Source organism: Misgurnus anguillicaudatus, chromosome 7, assembly GCF_027580225.2.
Source record: "Misgurnus anguillicaudatus chromosome 7, ASM2758022v2, whole genome shotgun sequence".
In the NCBI taxonomy this organism is placed as follows: Eukaryota; Metazoa; Chordata; class Actinopteri; order Cypriniformes; family Cobitidae; genus Misgurnus; species Misgurnus anguillicaudatus.
In genome coordinates, this window is record NC_073343.2 from 9,897,816 (window position 1) to 9,916,442 (window position 18,627).

The window sequence follows — 18,627 nt, forward strand, 5'->3', positions numbered from 1 at the left end:
TTTTGCCACTGCAAACACCACTCACGTGTCCTTCAGTGCTCTAATGTTCCATGCTTGTCAATAACAGAAAGACGATTGCAGTAGACAAGAACTTAGATTATTTTTGTTGATAACTTTTTTGTTTTTTCATCTAAAATTATTAGGTTTACCTAGGTTCTTCAATCTGCTTATCCAATCTCAATTTTACATCCTTTTGTGCCCTTTTCGGCTTGACCCCGGTATTGCTGCTTGCAGCTATATTTATTATTATTATTTTTCTTCCTAGTTCTTCCGCCGAAAGTCAATGGCAGCCCATAGAACCGTACATAGGAAAGTTATGAAATTTGGCACACATGTAGAGGACAGTCTCAGAAGTTACTATAGCAACTTTGGTGTGTCTGACTCAAACCCTCTAGCGCCACCAACAGTCCAAAAATCCACTTATGTTCATGCTCATAACTTCTGACCCATGAGTCCTAGAAACTAAATTCTTGTTTCCTCTGAATCCTTGGCTCATGATGATTCAAATGCACACATTGATGTCATTTGTGTCATGCACATCTTTCCGCCATTTTGAATTTTCCGTAAAACCTACTTTTTCGAACTCCTCCTAGAGCGTTTGTCCGATTTGCTTGTCCTTTGGTATCTAGCATCTAGAGACACCCCTGACAAAAAGTTATCAAAAGCTTTTTGATAGACCAATGCGTTCTCATATACCGTAACAACATATACGGCGGCGAGCACGCCAAAACGGACATGAGGCCGTATCTTCGCAACACTTTGGTGTATCGACACAAAACTTGGTATAAGTCATTACAGTCTTGACCTGAAGGTGCCTGCAACGTTTCGTCACAGCGCCACCTAGTGGTCACGAGACTCCATAAATGCTTATTTTCGCTTATAACTACTTCAAACTTGAGTCTAAAATCATGAAGGTGGTCTTGTTAGATTCCTTGAGGCATGTCGAGTCAAACGATACCAAACGGTTTTCGGTCGGCCATTTTGGGTGTCGGCCATTTTGAATTTTCTCATTAAGTTCAGTATTTCACAAACAGAATGGCGTATCGCTACGAAATTTGGCATGGTTCATCAGTGACATGTTCTGAGCGCACCTATAAATCTTTAGGACGGCGCCACCTAGTGGTCAGGATATGTAAAGAAATTGTTTAAAATCTTTATATCATTTGAATAAATTGCCACACTGACATGAGACTTCACTCTATTGATTTCTTGGCTCGTGCCGAGTCCGACTGTACCAAATATGTTAGAGTCAAACCTACTTCCTGTCGGCCATTTTGAATTATATTGAACACTTACTTTTTCGAACTCCTCCTAGAGCGCTTGTTTGACTGGCTTGATTTTTGGTATGCATCATCTAGAGACAATCCAGACAAAAAGTTATCAAAAGCTTTTCAGTAGACCTATCCGTTGTCGTATAACGCATCAAAGAATGCGAGGGCGAGCACGCCAAAATGTGTTTGAGCCTGTATCTTCGCAAAACTTTTGTGTATTAATATGAGACTTGGTATATGTCATAACAGTGATGACCTAAGGGTGCATGTACCATTTCGTCACACTGCCCCCTACTGGTCACGAGATATAAAAAATGTCTATTTTTGCTTATAACTACTGCAAACTTGAATGTAAAATTATGAGACTGGTCTTGTTAGATTTCGTGAGGCATGCCGAGTCAAATGATACCAAATGGTTTTTGGTCGGCCGTTTTGTGTGTCGGCCATTTTGAATTTTTTCTCTAAGTTCAAGTATTTCAGAAACGCAATTGCGTATTGTTATGAAACTTGGTATGGTTCATCAGCAACATGTTCTGGGAGGACTTGTAAACTTTTCAGCGCCCCCTAGTGGTCAAGAAATTTGAAGCTATATCTCTGCATCTCTTTATCGTATTTACACCAAATTTGGTGGGTGTCATCACAATCAAGACCTGAGTCACAATTTATTGTTTGGTCAGTGCCCCCTAGTGGTCAAGTCATTTAAGGCTATATCTCTGTATCGCTTTATTGCATTTACACTAAATTTGGTATGTGTCATCACATTCATGACCTGAGGCATCATCTATTGTTTTGGCACAGCGCCACCTTGTGGTCTCAAGATACAAAAATTGCTATTTTTTCTAAAACTAATACAAACATAGATCTTAAATCATGACAGTTATCACGTAGGAATCATTTTTTGCCATGTTCGGCTTGATTTTTTCTTTAAGTTCAAGTATTTCATAAACACAATTGCGTATTGTTATGAAACTTGGTATGGTTCTGAGAGCACTTGTAAACTTTTCATCGCCCCCTAGTGGTCAAGAGATTTGAGCTTATATATCTGCATCTCTTTATCGTATTTACACCAAATTTGGTGGGTGTCATCAGTGTCATGACATCAGTCACCATCTATTGTTTCGGCCAGCGCCCTCTAGTGGTTAAGAGGTGGGTGTTATGACATCATAAAATCAGGATATTTTTTTCTTCTTTTTTAAAGGCGGAGTCCATGATGTTTGAAAGCCAGTGTTGATATTTGAAATCACCTAAACAAACACGCCCCTACCACAATAGAATCTGTACCTTCTGTTGATAGACCCGCCCCATACATACGCAAACCGGCATTTGATTTGATTTGATTGGCTATAAGTGTGTTTTGGTAGTCGGCCCGTCTCCTTTTCCAACGCGTTTTTCAAACATCGTGGACTCCGCCTTTAATTGTCCCACCTTTTGGTCAATTTTTGAGTTAGAAACCATCATCCACTAGTGGTCAAGTGTACCAATGAAATCATAGAAATGTAAGTACAATGTGTAATACTAAATAAGAAAGGTATTAAATGAAAAATTGACATAGAGCATACATGTTATCTAAATAGATATAAAATGTGTCTAGTAAAGATTAAAATGAATATGAGTCTATATATTTAGTGTATACTTAAGATGCTTGAATTGTATAATCACAGGTCAGATTTTAGGGTAGATGCATAGTGTCATCTCAGAGCCACCTACTGGTGGGAAAATATGTAAAATAACTGTATTTCCTTCTTACTCATGAAATATTTATTTTGTCTGCCATTTCAATAGTTGTTCCCTTCAGTTTCTGGTATACAAAGCAGTCAATAAATTTAAAGTAATGATAAGAAGAACACTGGGAAGAAAAAAGCTGTAATAATAAAATGTTTAATAATTAATACAGTGTTTACAAAATAAATTCATGTGTCATGTGCAAATACTTAATATTACGGAGGTGAAATGATCCACAGATATGATATATTTGGACATATAATGTTTATGGTTCAATTTTAATCAAGTGTAAACAAGGGGTTCTCGAATGTTTTGAGCCCATGTTCCCCTTATAAGGTAGACAAATTTACAAAGACCTCTTAAAATGACAGTTACTAAGCATATTCTTACATTAAAGCATATTTTAGTCTTATTTTAAAGTAATTAAATTTAAGAGGTTATTTAGATGTTTGTTTAGTTAAAATTACATTTAATTTGACAGTTATACTGTTTAAATTATCTTAAATGTTTTAATAAATTCAAAAATAGCAAGACCCACATTGTTCTTAGATTGCCCTTCTTAATAATGCAAGGCAATTATATAAAACAGATTATTTAACAGATTCTCTGGCTAAACATTTAGAGCCTCCAGGGGTTAACGGCTCCCACTTTTGAGATCCCTGGTGTAAACTATAAAGTAGGGCTGGGTAAAAATATCGATTCATCAATGCAATGCAATTATTTGTTTCTCAATTCAATATCGATTCATCAAATTCGATGAATCGATTCAGCCCCCACGGCAACTGGCGCCGCTGTGGGCAACACTCTAATGAGAGCGTTCAGCGTTGTACAAGACGCGCTTTATCAAAACAGAAAGATCAAAGATGGCAAACAGCAGCACTTCTTTCAAGCCTTCACCATCAACGTGATCAAACATTAGTAATACTACACACATTATTTAAAAATATACTCAGGTACTTAATTGCTTGTGTATTTACTTATTATTGAATCGATATCGAAGCAAGTAAAGCAATATTGAATTGAATCGAATCGAAGCCTCAAGAATCGAAATTTAATCGAATTGTGAAATTCCTAACAATACCCAGCCCTACTATAAAGTTTTAGGAACTACAGCAGTCCTTTGCTTGATATGCACAACCACACCCATTGTATTTGTTGTGAAATTAATATACATTCTCAAAATAAAAAATAAAAATAAAGTGTCAATAAACAACATATCTGCATGATGCTATATCATGTCTTTCTTGTAATCCTAAAGAAATAGTTCTTCATAATGTGATAGAAAATGTTGAATTAATTAGGCTTGGTAGTCCTGTCTTGTTGTAACCAGCTCTGGACATTCAAAAGGAATAGCATGGATGACCAGGATGACTACTGTGTGTCATACTGATGTAGTGTTGTGTCCAACATAGCACACCTTCCTGCAATAAAAAAAGTTCAAAAATGTTATGTTATTATTTGCTTTGATGAAGAGAAAAATATAAATAATTGTACATAAAAAATTATGAATAAAATGCACTTACTCCATGTAGCATGGTAATTTTATAACTGATGTCCAATGTTCTTTTTGTTGTATTTTGGTGTGGTGGACATCCAATGAAAAAAATGATGAGATGTGATTGTTTAATTTAAACAAGAACATGTGAAAATTGACTGTAGTCAACCATAAGATGAATGTTCAGCTGTGGTGTCATCATATACATTCTAAAACATAAAAAGTATAAAAAGATTATGTAGTAATTAAAAAGATGAGAAAACACATATATAATTAATAAAAAAACGGAATAAAAAATACTAACCTTAAGTGTTAATGTACATGCTTATTCCATCACCACACATGAATAAATGACTGAGATAAGTACTGTTGAAGATGAATAAATGTTGATTGGTAGATCCGTTGTGTTGTAACGACAGTTGATGTGAATGACATTAAAAAGGAAGTCATCCCGATGTAGTGTTGTGTTCACCATAGTACATCTCTTTGCAATAAAAGAAAGCAAATTATTATGTTATTATTTGTTTAGATGAAGTAAAAATATAAAGGCAAAACAAATTTATATAACAAGATTCTGAATAAAAATACACCTACTGTTTGTAAAATGGTAAGTGTCAACTTGATGTAGTGTTGTGTTCACCATAGTACATGTTTCTGCAATAAAATAAAGCATATTATTATGGTGTTATGTATTTTGAAGTGAAAGATATAAAGGCTAAACCAATTTATATAACAAAATTATGAATAAAAATACACCTACTGTTTGTAAAATGGTAAGTGTCAACTTGATGCAGTGTTGTGTTCACCATAGTACATGTTTCTGCAATAAAATAAAGCATATTATTATGGTGCTTTGTATTTTGAAGTGAAAGATATAAAGGCTAAACAAGTTTATATAACAAAATTATGAATAAAAATACACCTACTGTTTGTAAAATGGTAAGTGTCAACTTGATGCAGTGTTGTGTTCACCATAGTACATGTTTCTACAATAAAAGAAAACATATTAATATGGTGTTATGTATTTTGAAGTGAAAGATATAAAGGCTAAACAAATTTATATAACAAAATTATGAATAAAAATACACCTACTGTTTGTAAAATGGTAAGTGTCAACTTGATGCAGGTTGTGTTCACCATAGTACATGTTTCTACAATAAAAGAAAACATATTAATATGGTGTTATGTATTTTGAAGTGAAAGATATAAAGGCTAAACAAATTTATATAACAAAATTATGAATAAAAATACACCTACTGTTTGTAAAATGGTAAGTGTCAACTTGATGCAGGTTGTGTTCACCATAGTACATGTTTCTACAATAAAAGAAAACATATTATTATGGTGTTTTGTATTTTGAAGTGAAAGATATAAAGGCTAAACAAATTTAAATTACAAAATTATGAATAAAAATGCACTTACTTTATGTAAAATGGTAAATGTATTTCTGATGCACAGTCTTCTTTTTGCTGTATTCTGGTGTACATCAGTTGAAGATAGATGATGTTGTTGTTTCATGTAAACTTTAAGATGACAATTCAATTTTTTCAACCACTAGGTAAAGGTTGAGCTGTGGTTTCGGCATATACATTCTAAAACATAAAAAGTAAGTAATGATTATTCAGTAAAAAATTAATGATGAGCATGTGAATCATAAAAAATATGAAGAATACTAACCTTAAGTTTCAAAGTACGATTCTTCAATCACCAACAGTAGTTATCTCAGTCATTTAGTCATGTGTGGCCTTAAAATATTGGCTGAAATATTCATTTTTGTTCATTTTTGTTAGACGTCATTGAGTCACATGTAATTGTTTAACAGTGGTTAAGAAGCATTTTTGTACATAAAATCAAGATGATGTTTGGCTTGTATAAAACAAAAATAAAAAAATTATTGAACTCTGTTTAAAATGCAATAAATGTAGAAAATAGGTGTGGTTGTAATAAGAACTAAAACTTGCAAAACGCAGCAGATTACAAAGAAAAACACAAATAAATGTAAATAAATAAATAAATAAATAAAACAAGCAAAGGACTGCTGAAACAAACAGTACTGTTAAATAACTGTCATACACCAACCCCTGTCACCTCCCACCCAGTGTCCCCTCCCCTTATGTGCCCTTACCCAGGGAGCCGCTGTGATTGTTTCCTCCCTAACCCCCCCCCCCAATGGCCAGCGGAGTATTTATATGTACTATTACAACAGTGACATAAGTATAGCCTGATGGAAGCTGTAGTAAGTTTGTGCAACCTCAACATGTATACATTTAATGTCTTTTGTGTACACATGGTCTATTAATGTACCCTTTTCTGTAGTTGGAGTTTGTACCTGTTGACTGTATCCATGTTGTTGCATTAATTTTACAATTGTGGATGAAGTAAAAACATCTTCATTAAAATCTCCCATGATTATTTTCGGTCCTGGATGCTTCTCCATTTCATCAATAACAAGTAATAACTGCTGTCGAAACAAATCAGGATTATAAGAATTAGGTCTATACAAAAGTGCTGCAGTCAAATTGACACATGGAATTACAAAGTATAAGCATTCTAAGTTGGAGCATTCAGGAATAAACAAATCACACTCAATGTTCTCAGAACAATACAATCCAACACCACCTCCTCTCTGATGTTTTAATTCAGTATAAAGTGCAGTGCTGTTGTCATAACACTTAGATCTTGGGTTGTGTGAGAACACATATCCTGGTATCTGTGGTTCTTGGTCATTAACTTTTAGCCATGTTTCTGTCAAACAAATACAATCAGCGTTTATCAGAACTGTATGGGACAGGACATCCTGAAAGTGAGCTTTTAGACTTTGCACATTGAGCAGTGCTATTCTAAACATACCAAAGGATTTACTAAAACTGTACTTATCCAAATTTATTTTTGTCATATCTTTCAACGACAGCTCAATATTTTCATTACAAAATATGACAGATTCTTTAAAGTCCTCAATGATTAATCCACTAAGAGACCTTACACGGCTTAAAGCAACATATGCTTGTCCTGCTGTAAAGATTTTATTAAGTGAAACGACAGCTTTATCTACCGTGAGTCCTTGTACTTTGTGAACTGTACAAGCCCATGCTAATCTGAGTGGAAATTGCCGTCTTATGCCACCAGCATTTGTGACCTGGTCTTCTTGTACTTCAATAACAGTTGAATTTGGAAAAGGCATGTAACGTTTTTTGCATCTTTGAATTTTCCCAACAATTGGATTATCAAACTCCACATGAATAGCTGATGGGAAATCGTCATTATCTTCACCTTTTTTCTGACTTTCACTTATGTGGACAACTGTACCAAAAGCTCCATTGACAAGACCGTCAGCAACATCAATATTTTTCTTTAACATAACCCTTGCACCAACACCCAGGGAAATGCATTTAGATAGACATGAGTTGAAAACTGTAGAGTGATATCCAACTTTACGTTCCATTCTTCCAGTTTTTGAGTTTCTGATATAATCCTGAGCATTTATACTAATTGCATCTGGACAACACTCGTGTAGTCTTTCAATGTTGTATTTATCAACCTCGCTATTTGTCGCAAATATGTGAAGGTCATTACATCTCTCCCCGGTTTCACATTTTTTCAACACAGCAATATCAGTAGTGGTAAGATCTTCACTTTTCTTATGCACTCTCAGGCGATTTAACATTCCAGCAAAAGATGCATCTTGCTGTCTAACAACTTTAGTTAATTCAGCAAGCTCAAAGTTGTTTTCCCATAGGTTGACTCCTTTTGAATCAGCATAAAGAGCAGTTCCTTTCACAGGTGGTAACTGATAGAAATCACCCACAGCAATAATGCTGACTTTTCCAAATAGAGAGTAATCACCAGTTTGTTTTATTTGCCGCAGCCTTCCATGAATGTATGACAACAGACGATGGTCAACCATAGAGACTTCATCAATAATTAAAATTTGCAGGTTACACATTTTGATACGTAAAGAATTTATTTTGTCATCACTAAGCGGTTGATATGGCAATCTGACATTTGCACCAATTGAAAATGTATTATGAATAGTTGAAGCACCAACATTAAAGGCTGCTACTCCTGTCGAAGCTGTCAAAAGCACAGTAACATCATTAGGATTTTCAGACAGCTGAGATAACAGTCTGCAAGATTCATAGTGTATTGCCTTAATTAAATGACTTTTTCCTGTGCCTGCTCCACCAGTGATAAATAATCTGATTGGTTCAGGGTTTTGTCCAAGTACTTTTTGTAAACACCACTGACGGACTTTATAGAATATGTCAGATTGTTCCTCATTTAGTGATCGCAGTAAATGTAACGCTTCATTTCTAGGCAGTGTGGTATGGTTTGTTTCTACAGTAGAAATAGTTTGTTGGTTTCCTGTAAGATCTGGAATAAGGTTTTGAGTGTTATCTTCATCAGGCAGTACTTTATTCTGCATCAGTTCCATACATTCGTGACGTTCTCTTTCAGTTTCAGGACATATTGCAGCCCAAGCATCCTCTAAATCTATATCCTGCTCCAAAAGCTGTTTAGCTCGCTCTAATTTATCAGAGTCCTTTTCAAACAATTCTCTGTTGCAATCAACAATTAATTTCACATTTTGCATTCCAGATTTAGTTTTTATGACACCACTGTTGTAGTACTCCTCATATGTCTCATAGTTGCTTGGCTTCAAGTGACAGTCATCATAATGTGGTAGAAAAAGCTGCAACAATGAATGATAGTATTTTTCTGGATCTTTTGTGGGCGAAAATCTCGGATATCTGACAACAGCTGGCTCGGTTCGTGTTCTTCGTTTCACATAACCACAGTTATTATCGAGTTTAATAACTTCAATTTCTGCATTTTGTTTTTGTGACAAAACTTCAGATTTTGTCAAAACTCTGTACTCAGAACAAAAACTGGCAAGACAAAGATTAAGTAGTGGTTGTTTCTGTGGTCTGTTCTTGTACCTATCAACAAAACTTGTCATCCAAAAACTGCTTTCATCATCAGACTGTTCTTTCTCCACTCTATTCTTAAGCACATGCAAAGGCAAACTCATCTTTACAGGATTTGGTCCTATTGGAATGAATTGTACTTTACGTGAGCATTCCTTTAAATGCATGCCTGTCAGTCTGTACACAGCTTCTTGCGAGGAAATTTCGCGATTATGCAAATACACACTTCCCAATTGCTTTAAAGATGCTTTAGCTTCAAGATTTCCATTCATAGCTTCATTTTGCGTACGTTGAAGCAAAAGTCCCATTTCTTGTTCTGCTTTTGTGATGTAGCTTAATATATAAACTACTACAGAAAAGGCATCTGTGACATACTGAATATCCATATTTCCTTGCCAAGCACGCAGTAAATCTCTGTTATACTGGTTTACCCAAATATCTTTTGGATTTCGTTTCAAGACAATGGATTTTTTTTTAGAACATTTGTTGTATGCTTTTTCAAAGACAGCCTGACAAATACCCACAGAAGAGAATAAATCATCAGTTGAATCAAACATCACATCAGAGTTTAAAGCATTTTTGATTTTTTGTAAAATGGCATTTGCTGTGTCATCTTCATTTTTCCCTTTAAACTCGTCTGCATTACATGCTCTTGTAATAAAGGTACGGCTAGATGGAGGTCTTGGAAAATTAAAACGACATACTGTATTTTTCTTGCGACATGTTTTTGAATGTCTTGTACTGTGCTTCTGCACACTGTTTACTGTTTCAAAAAGTTCAATGTCTTGTTCTGGCGGTGTCTCACAGGTGATAAATGTGTCAATGAAATCAGCAACCACAGGATCATTAGCTTCATCATCATCATTAAGCTTTGGAGCATTTTCTACCCAAAACAGACAGTGAACGTGAGGAGAACCACGTTGCTGGAATTCAACACGATAAAAATAATCTTTTATTTTACCAATAGGTTCAGCCGGTGACATTATGACATGTTTCAAAAAACAATGCCATCTGTGATCAAACATTCTTGCTGCAGTGACAGGATTTTTTCGTATAAGTTCACATTTCTCACCCCAGGCAAGTTCATCTAAATTCATTTGTTTGCCCTCTTGTTTAATAATGGTGTTCAACATTTCAGGCCATCTCAGATCAGCAGAACTAAAAGATGCAAAGAAAGTTGGTATGCCAAGTTGTCTAATCAAAGCAAAGAGATCTTTCTGTGTAGACATCCAATAGGGAGGGGTCCCTCTGACTGGTCTTAAAAACTTATATCCTTCATCAAACTTAAGTATTTTTTGCAAGGAATCCGGATTTGTCAGCATATCAGGTGTCACCTCTGATAAACTACCTTTCTCAAAACCTTTTCGTAATGCAATTGAGACATTAGACAGAATTTGTTCAACTTCTGATATATACTGTGCATAAAAAATGAAATCTGAATTCTGAGCAAAACGTCCATCAGCATTTAATATTCGTGCATTCAGGTATCGTGACAATGTGATTTTTTCTGGTCTGGCATCGTGAAATGTTGGACCACCAGTAGGATAGAGAAATGGGAAGCACTTAGCCTCATTGGTTTCATCTGATAACAACCTGACAGGACTGTTACCTTCACCTGGTGCTACACTTAGTACATCATGAAAATGTTGATCAATTATTTCTGAACCAATGTCAACAGGCTGTAGTGATGTGTCTGACAAAAGTCCACTTTGCTCCTTGATATATGTAAGATCTTCATGTGATTCATCATCAGCTACCTTATCATCGTCACTGTTATCAGAAACATTATCTTCCTGCATTTCATTACCATCAGCCTCGTCAGGTTCATTCAAGTTGTTGATCCACTGCTCATTAAACTCCACATCTTTATACCACATATTGTTTTGTACCAAATATACTAAAGCATTTCTGACATGATCGGTGTGGACATATTTATATTCATAATGACCTTTGTATGTCAATTTTCGTTTCAGTTTGATTTTTATCATATGATCATCACATTCATTTCGTGGAAGTATGTTGGTCATGTTTGTAGTATTAACCGGAATACAGACAACAGGTCCATGGCACGCCCTCTGCCCACCTCTGGGAAGACATAGCAATTTAAGAAAAGGAATATTGAGTGCTATTAGATGTTGTTCCAATGAGTTTAGACATTTTAATTCTTTAGGAATGTCCTCCAAATGCATATTGTTGGCAACACTCTCTTCAGGTAGTTGTCCTCTAAGGATTTTTCGATGGCATGTATAACATATCCACAAATTACAGGCTAAATGACCAGATAAATTACAATTATCCTCACATTCTGTGTCACATACATGTAAATACTTCAGTGTGATGCATCTTTTACTTAAATCAGCTATGTGCTGTCCTTTTTGTTCATAGCAATCAAATTTACACTCAATAACTTGTTTTCTAAACAATAGCCGATGACATACACAACAAACACATTCTGGACCTCTGCTGACTTCTTGTTGAAACTGACTAATGGTAGCGTCAATGTTTTTTTGTGTTTCTCTTTGTTTTGCATAAATTTCACATCCTTTTTGTATTTTACTCATTCGGAAGTTTGCATCATTATGATATTTACTATTAGAATAATCACGAACACTGGAATTAAAAGTGGGATTTGTGCAATATTTATGCTTAGAATATTCACGAACACTGGCATTGAAACTGGGATTTGTGTTATATTTATTCTTAGAATATTCACGAACACTGGCATTGAAACTGGGATTTGTGTTATATTTATTCTTAGAATATTCACGAACACTGGCATTGAAACTGGGATTTGTGTTATATTTATTCTTAGAATATTCACGAACACTGGCATTGAAACTGGGATTTGTGTTATATTTATTCTTAGAATATTCACGAACACTGGCTTTAAAAGTGGTATTTGTGCTATATTTATCTTTAGAATATTCACGAACACTGGCTTTAAAAGTAGGATTTGTGCTATATTTGTCCCTAGAATATTCACGAACACTGGCTTTAAAAGTGGGATTTGTGCTATATTTATCTTTAGAATATTCACGAACACGGGCTTTAAAAGTGGGATTTGTGCTATATTTATGCTTAGAATAGTCACATAAGTTAGATTTAAAGACTTTGTTGGTTTTGTATTTGATATGAGAATATTGCCTAACATATGCTTGAAAATCAACATCTGTGGAATACTTGTCCTTTGATCTTTTACGTATTGACTCACAAATGTTAATATCAGTCTTATATTTACTTTGAAGGAGTTGAAGTTTTCTCTCCTTATATTCAGTGTCATGACAATACTTATTTTTAGACATTTTAATCTTTTTCTGTCTGTATTTAATATTAGCACAATATTTAGTTTTGGACATTTTATTTGTTTTCTGTCTGTATCCAATGTCTTCACTAAATTTCCTTTTGGACAATGCTATCTTTTTATGTCTGTATTCTGTGTCTTCAAAGTATTTTGATTTTACACGTAACTTTTTTCTTTCTCTGAAAGCATTATCGCTTTGGTATCTCTCACGCTCTCTTTTACATTTGATCTGGTCTGCTGTGTCATTTAACTTCCTTTTTCGTAAACACTGTGTAATGCTTTCATTACCGCATACAGCTTTGCATGCTCCTGCACAAACATTTATTTGATTTTTATGTGTAACACACGTGACAATTTCAAAGTGATTTTCATTACAGTGCTTCAGATATATAGCATTATCTGTAAATACCTGATCAGTTGGTGCATGTACATTCCATCTGTCATCATTGAAAGTAAAAATATTTGTTTTCAGCAAATCGGCCGTACAAAAAATGTCTATTTCTGTGGCCCACGATCCAGAATAATACATTTTACGTTGTGTCAAATAGTCTTTAACCGATCTGTAATCTTCTCTTAAATACCTTATAAATTTAGAACTGTTAGCGTTAAGGTGTTTCACAACTTCACGTCTGATTTTCAGGTGTTTCTCTTCATTGCCACATACTGCATGTGCTATACATCTATAAAAGCAGTTGCCGTCTCCTTTGATGCTCTTTGTTTTACATGGTTCCCCTAAAGAACTTATATTTGTACCTTGTACACTGTGGTTTTCATTAGTTAAATGTAAACGTGCACACAACGCCTCTTGATTTGCAGATGTTAACAGCTTAAAACTGAACTCATTATTTATAGTATTGCCAATAATGATGTCATCTGTGAGTACATTCTCATTAAACAGGACATCTGTCAAATCAACATTTTCTTGTGTATTTGTCAAATCAACATTTTCTTGTGTATTTTTCTTATCAGGTAATTTTTCTTTATCCAATTTGCTTACATATAGCTCTTGTTTACTGTTACCATCTGTACACTTACTTAGCTTATGTTTGCTCTTGGGTGTAATGCTTGTGGCACTGCATTGACTAGACTTACAAGTTGTATTAGCAGCTGTGGGTTTACCAGTTGCTGTTGCTTTAACATCCATCACCTTGAGTGGTTTTCTTTCAGTGTTCAGTGAGACAGCAGCAATAACAGTTTGATTATTCAATTGACTATCACCAAGTGATTTCTGTGCATTTGGTTCCTTATTGCAATCTTTTATGCATATGCCTTCTGCAGGTCTTGAGTCATGGTACATTAATTTATCTGGATCTGCTGCACTTTTAACACCATTTACATTTGTTCTGCTTTGACTATTAGTGACTGTAAAGGCACCTGCATTTGTGTCACACAAGCTGGGCTTGATTCCGGTTACCTCAAATGGAATATATGCATTGCCATACCTATTAGCAAAATCATAGAAATACCCAATAACATGATCAATGTTGCTGTAATAAGCTACAAAGCTTGTTGCAGATCTGTATTGTTGGCCATTAATGAAACTGGTTGCATGTGAATCTACAATGGCATACAAATTACCTTGTTTTATAATTGCACATGTATTGGCAGCAATAGTTACCAAACAAGCATCAAAATCACGCAGCGATCGCTCCACTGCTACATGAAATGGCATTGCAAAATCTCCCACTTCTGCATCATACTCAAAAACATCAGTAAAGCCACCGAAAGATGAACCAAACTTTATTTCAAAATATTTGTCACAGTACGTACATGTTCTGGGAAGTTCTGGAATCAATATGTATTCACACTGGCCTTTTCCTATTTGCCTTGTATTTTTTAAAACAACATAAAGGTCATTTCCCTTATTCAGTACATTATCCAAATCTGCAGTTTGCCATGTCAAAACATTTTTTACACAGTGCTGAAGTACAGATGTTAAACTGATAGCTGCACACTGCTTATTTCTTGTACTACCAAATCGCATATCGTCTTGACTGAACGATCCTCTTATAACTGCTCCATCCAGTACTTTATCAGCTTCATTGGCAGATACCTTGTCAATCACATGCACTTTCTCATTGACAGTCTTATTGGCAGTCCCATGGACTTTCTCAATGACAGTTTTATTGGCAGTCCCATGGACTTTCTCAATGACAGTTTCAATGACAGTTTCAATGACAGTTTCAATGACAGTTTCAATGACAGTTTCAATGACAGTTTCAATGACAGTTTTATTGGCAGTCGCGTGGACTTTCTCATTGACAGTTTTGGCAGTCACATGGACTTTCTCATTGACAGTTTTGGCAGTCACATGGACTTTCTCATTGACAGTTTTGGCAGTCACATGGACTTTCTCATTGACAGTTTTGGCAGTCACATGGACTTTCTCATTGGCAGTTTTGGGACAATAAATTGTCGGTATAGGAGCACTTTTTTTAAGAGGAGGCTGAACCTCATATGCGGGTCTTTTTACAAGAGGCTCAACATGGCTGACAACAGCCATGCGCCTCTTAGCCGCCTCAGATCTCCGGAACCCCTTTTTACGTGGCATCTGCAAAAACATAACAACAAATAAGAAACTGTTAATACAAAAATATTATGCATATATTCTTCATTTTTTTACAATGTTTTAATTTATTGACATTGGTGTACTTCACTTTAAAAAGAAATTCTGTCATTATTTACTCATCCTCATGTTGTTCTTAACCTGTATGAATTTCTTTTTCTGATTAACACAAAAGAAGGTTTTTTAAGAAATGATGGCAAACACAGACAGGAAGTGACCATAGACTTCCATAGTAGGAACAAAAAAAATATGATGGAATTTCCTGGATATCGTCGACTGTGTGCTTAAAATCATTTATAAAATGTTGTCTTCATTTATCACAATACTTCCAAAATATTTTTTCCTACTATGGAAGTCTATGGTCACTTACTGCTGTGTGTTTACCATCATTTTTCAAAATACCTTCTTGTGTGTTCATCAGAAAAAAGAAATTCATACAGGTTTAGAACAACATGCGGATGAGTAAATGATGACAGAGTTTTCATTTTAAAGTGAACTAACCCTTTAAAAGCTAAATTTTTAGTATTGTACAATAAAGGATACTAGAATACTAAACAAGGAAACGGCTTCACTGATGAAACGTGCATGACAATTCCCTTCGCTATATAACGCATCTCTACCAATGAATTAAAAACATTTACTACATTTACTACACAGAGCCGTAGTTCACAGAGAAATTAGGCAAAATCGGGTTCATAATTAAAAAAAAAAATGTACTCCGATAATCTATGCGCTTTTGGCTAGCTTCTCTGTGAACCACAGGTCTGTGTAATAAATGCCGCTCCATCTGAAAGCAGATGATGGCGTTTTACTTCATCTTTACTGATGAGACACGCATTAGAATTGCAGGCGATTTTTTGCGCAGCCATAATCCAAATACATTGAATTAAGGCCATGTTGATGTCCTGATGGTTTGTAATATAATCCACTAGCTAGCCTACCTGTAGTTTCTCTTTCAGCATGTTTGCTTGTGCTTTACAGAATCACAATTTAAACTTCTGAAATGTTTTCATTTTTATATCTACGTTCAAGGTTTTAATGTATTACGTTCATATAAGGCACAAAATTAGTACTCATCTTCTCCGCTTTAGTTTTTAGTGTCTAATATTACATGATGGTCTTGTCATAATTATTAAATAACATCCTAAAATCTTTTCTTTTTCATTTTTAAACACTGCACCACTTGTATTACATTATATACAAAAAATACACATGTTGATTGATTATGTTTACACATACCATTATATGGTGTGTAATAAGGTAAATGTTTATCAACAAATATTATTCTTTTCTAAAGCTAAGTCAAACACAATGATTTCAAATGTTGTTATGGGGTATTTTTTTAATGTGCATGATTAATTTAAATTTTTGAAAGCCCTAAAAATACATGATTTCATTTTAGACTGGTCTTATGTTCTGCTTTAGAGATAAAGAGACAGTTTCCTAGACCGGGCTTATTCTAGTACAAGACTAAAATGTATGTTTGATCTGTCTTAATTTAAACACACTGATATATCTTAACACATATCAGTGCCATTGTTTTTGCTCAAGACGCACACCAGTAATGTTTTTTTATAAGGTTTCTTTGAAACAACTACTTAATAATAATAATAATAATAGGCCTAGTGCTGGATTATTCTAAACCATGTCAGGAAACTGCCCTATGATATAGCTCTATTATTTCCATTTTAGGTTGTTTACTGTATGTGCACTCTCAGAAGATAATTTACACAAGCTGTCACTGGAGTGGTACCCTTTCAAATAATACACCTTTGTGAAAAGTGCATATAATGGGTACAAATGTACCCATATCTGTATTTATTTTAAATTTATGCAAAAACGTAAAAGAACAACTTAAACCACAAACATGGTAAATATTAGGACCCATTTAAAGGGTATCGTCCCAGTGACAGCTTTTGTACCTTTTATTCTGAGTATGTATGCATGATAACAGAAAGGAGTAAGCACGCGCCTTCAGCCATCTTTCTGCCTCAGCTTGTCTGAAAGTAATAAATGAAATATGACACCTGCTGCTCGGTGATGTGACACGCGTTCAACTCCGGTAAATTCAGGCAGATACATTCAGTTGTACTCTTTGCTCTCTCTCTAACTACACTAACTGATTTAATTACAAGAACATACCAATGGTTTAGGTTGGTGCCGTTGTGGGCAAGTGATCTAAGCAAAAGATAAAAAAAACCTTTTTAAAACAACATGGTTTCCTACACACGTGATTTACAAAACTTTTTAAATCCCGTTAAGTTAGATGTCACCTTACAGTTTCAAATGTTCACAGTTACCTTACTTCGTTATGTGCCGTAAATAAATAAGACTTATTACAGTTATTGCATTCGCCGGTGTCTCAGGGTGTTATTTGGCGCTTACTGCGTTATTTTCTACTTTTGTTGTCGTGCTAGGAGAGGCTGCATTCGCTCGGAGAAAAAACACTTTTAACCATCAAATGCAGCGACAGATCTCTAACAGTATTAAACAGCCATTTACTTGCAGCATATTACATTTCTCCGTAAACTCACATTTTCTATAAAACTGTTATTGTTCAAAACATTCGGTGTTTTAGCAGCCTTTCAGTATGATTTCGGAGGCCCCAGTTATTTGGTCGACGGAGTTTTCAAACTACTCAATACACACATTCATCGTCGTATACGTGTAAAGCATTGCATAACAATTGCTATTATTTATTATCTCTACATCACTTTGGATAAAATACATAACTTACCTTTGTTTAAGAACACCAGCAACTTTTTAATACACGACACAACAGCTTATCCAGCAACCACGACAACGCATGCGTACAGTAGTGGTGATGGGTCGATCGCGAACGAGCCGGCTTTAAGCTGATTCTTTGTAGTGAACGAGCAGAGCCGAATCTTCAGACGCAGGCAGGGGTGAGACCGTAAGAGCCGGCTCTTCTAAGGGAGGCGAGCCAGAAGAGCCGAATCTATGAAAAGAGCCGGACTGCCATCACTAGCGTGCAGTAGTGATGAATCCTTTGCAACGAGCCTGCTCTGAGGCGATTCTTTGTAGCGAACTAGAAGAGCCGGCTCCCGTCAGCAAGAGAGCTGCATCTTTAGCCGCAGGCAGTGTTGCCAGATAGAGTTGATGGTTTCCAGCCCAAAAGTGTTCCAAAACCCGCCCAAACGCACAAAAAACCGCCCAAAATATTTAAATCAACATTTTGGTTTAATTTGATTAGCATTTAGTTATTTTAACTTACACAATTAATGCAACACACTATAGCTAGCGACACCAGAACAGAACCACACTAGCAAAATGACAACTTGTTCACAACAGCTACATTATAATCCCTCACCCACACGCACAATGCA

At 35.2% G+C, this 18,627-nt stretch overlaps 1 protein-coding gene across 1 annotated transcript; it reads right to left on the reverse strand.

Annotated features, from left to right (window-relative positions):
• Positions 1–7,221: 7,221 nt before the first annotated feature.
• LOC141365424 (uncharacterized) lies at positions 7,222–18,184 on the reverse strand. The gene is made up of 4 exons (XM_073870039.1): positions 18,018–18,184; positions 13,750–15,265; positions 7,472–11,718; positions 7,222–7,233 (listed from the first exon to the last, which is right to left on the reverse strand). The coding sequence occupies exons 2-4, from the start codon at positions 15,263–15,265 to the stop codon at positions 7,222–7,224; spliced, it is 5,775 nt and encodes a 1,924-aa protein (XP_073726140.1). The 5' UTR covers positions 18,018–18,184.
• Between the last annotated feature and the right edge of the window lie 443 nt (positions 18,185–18,627).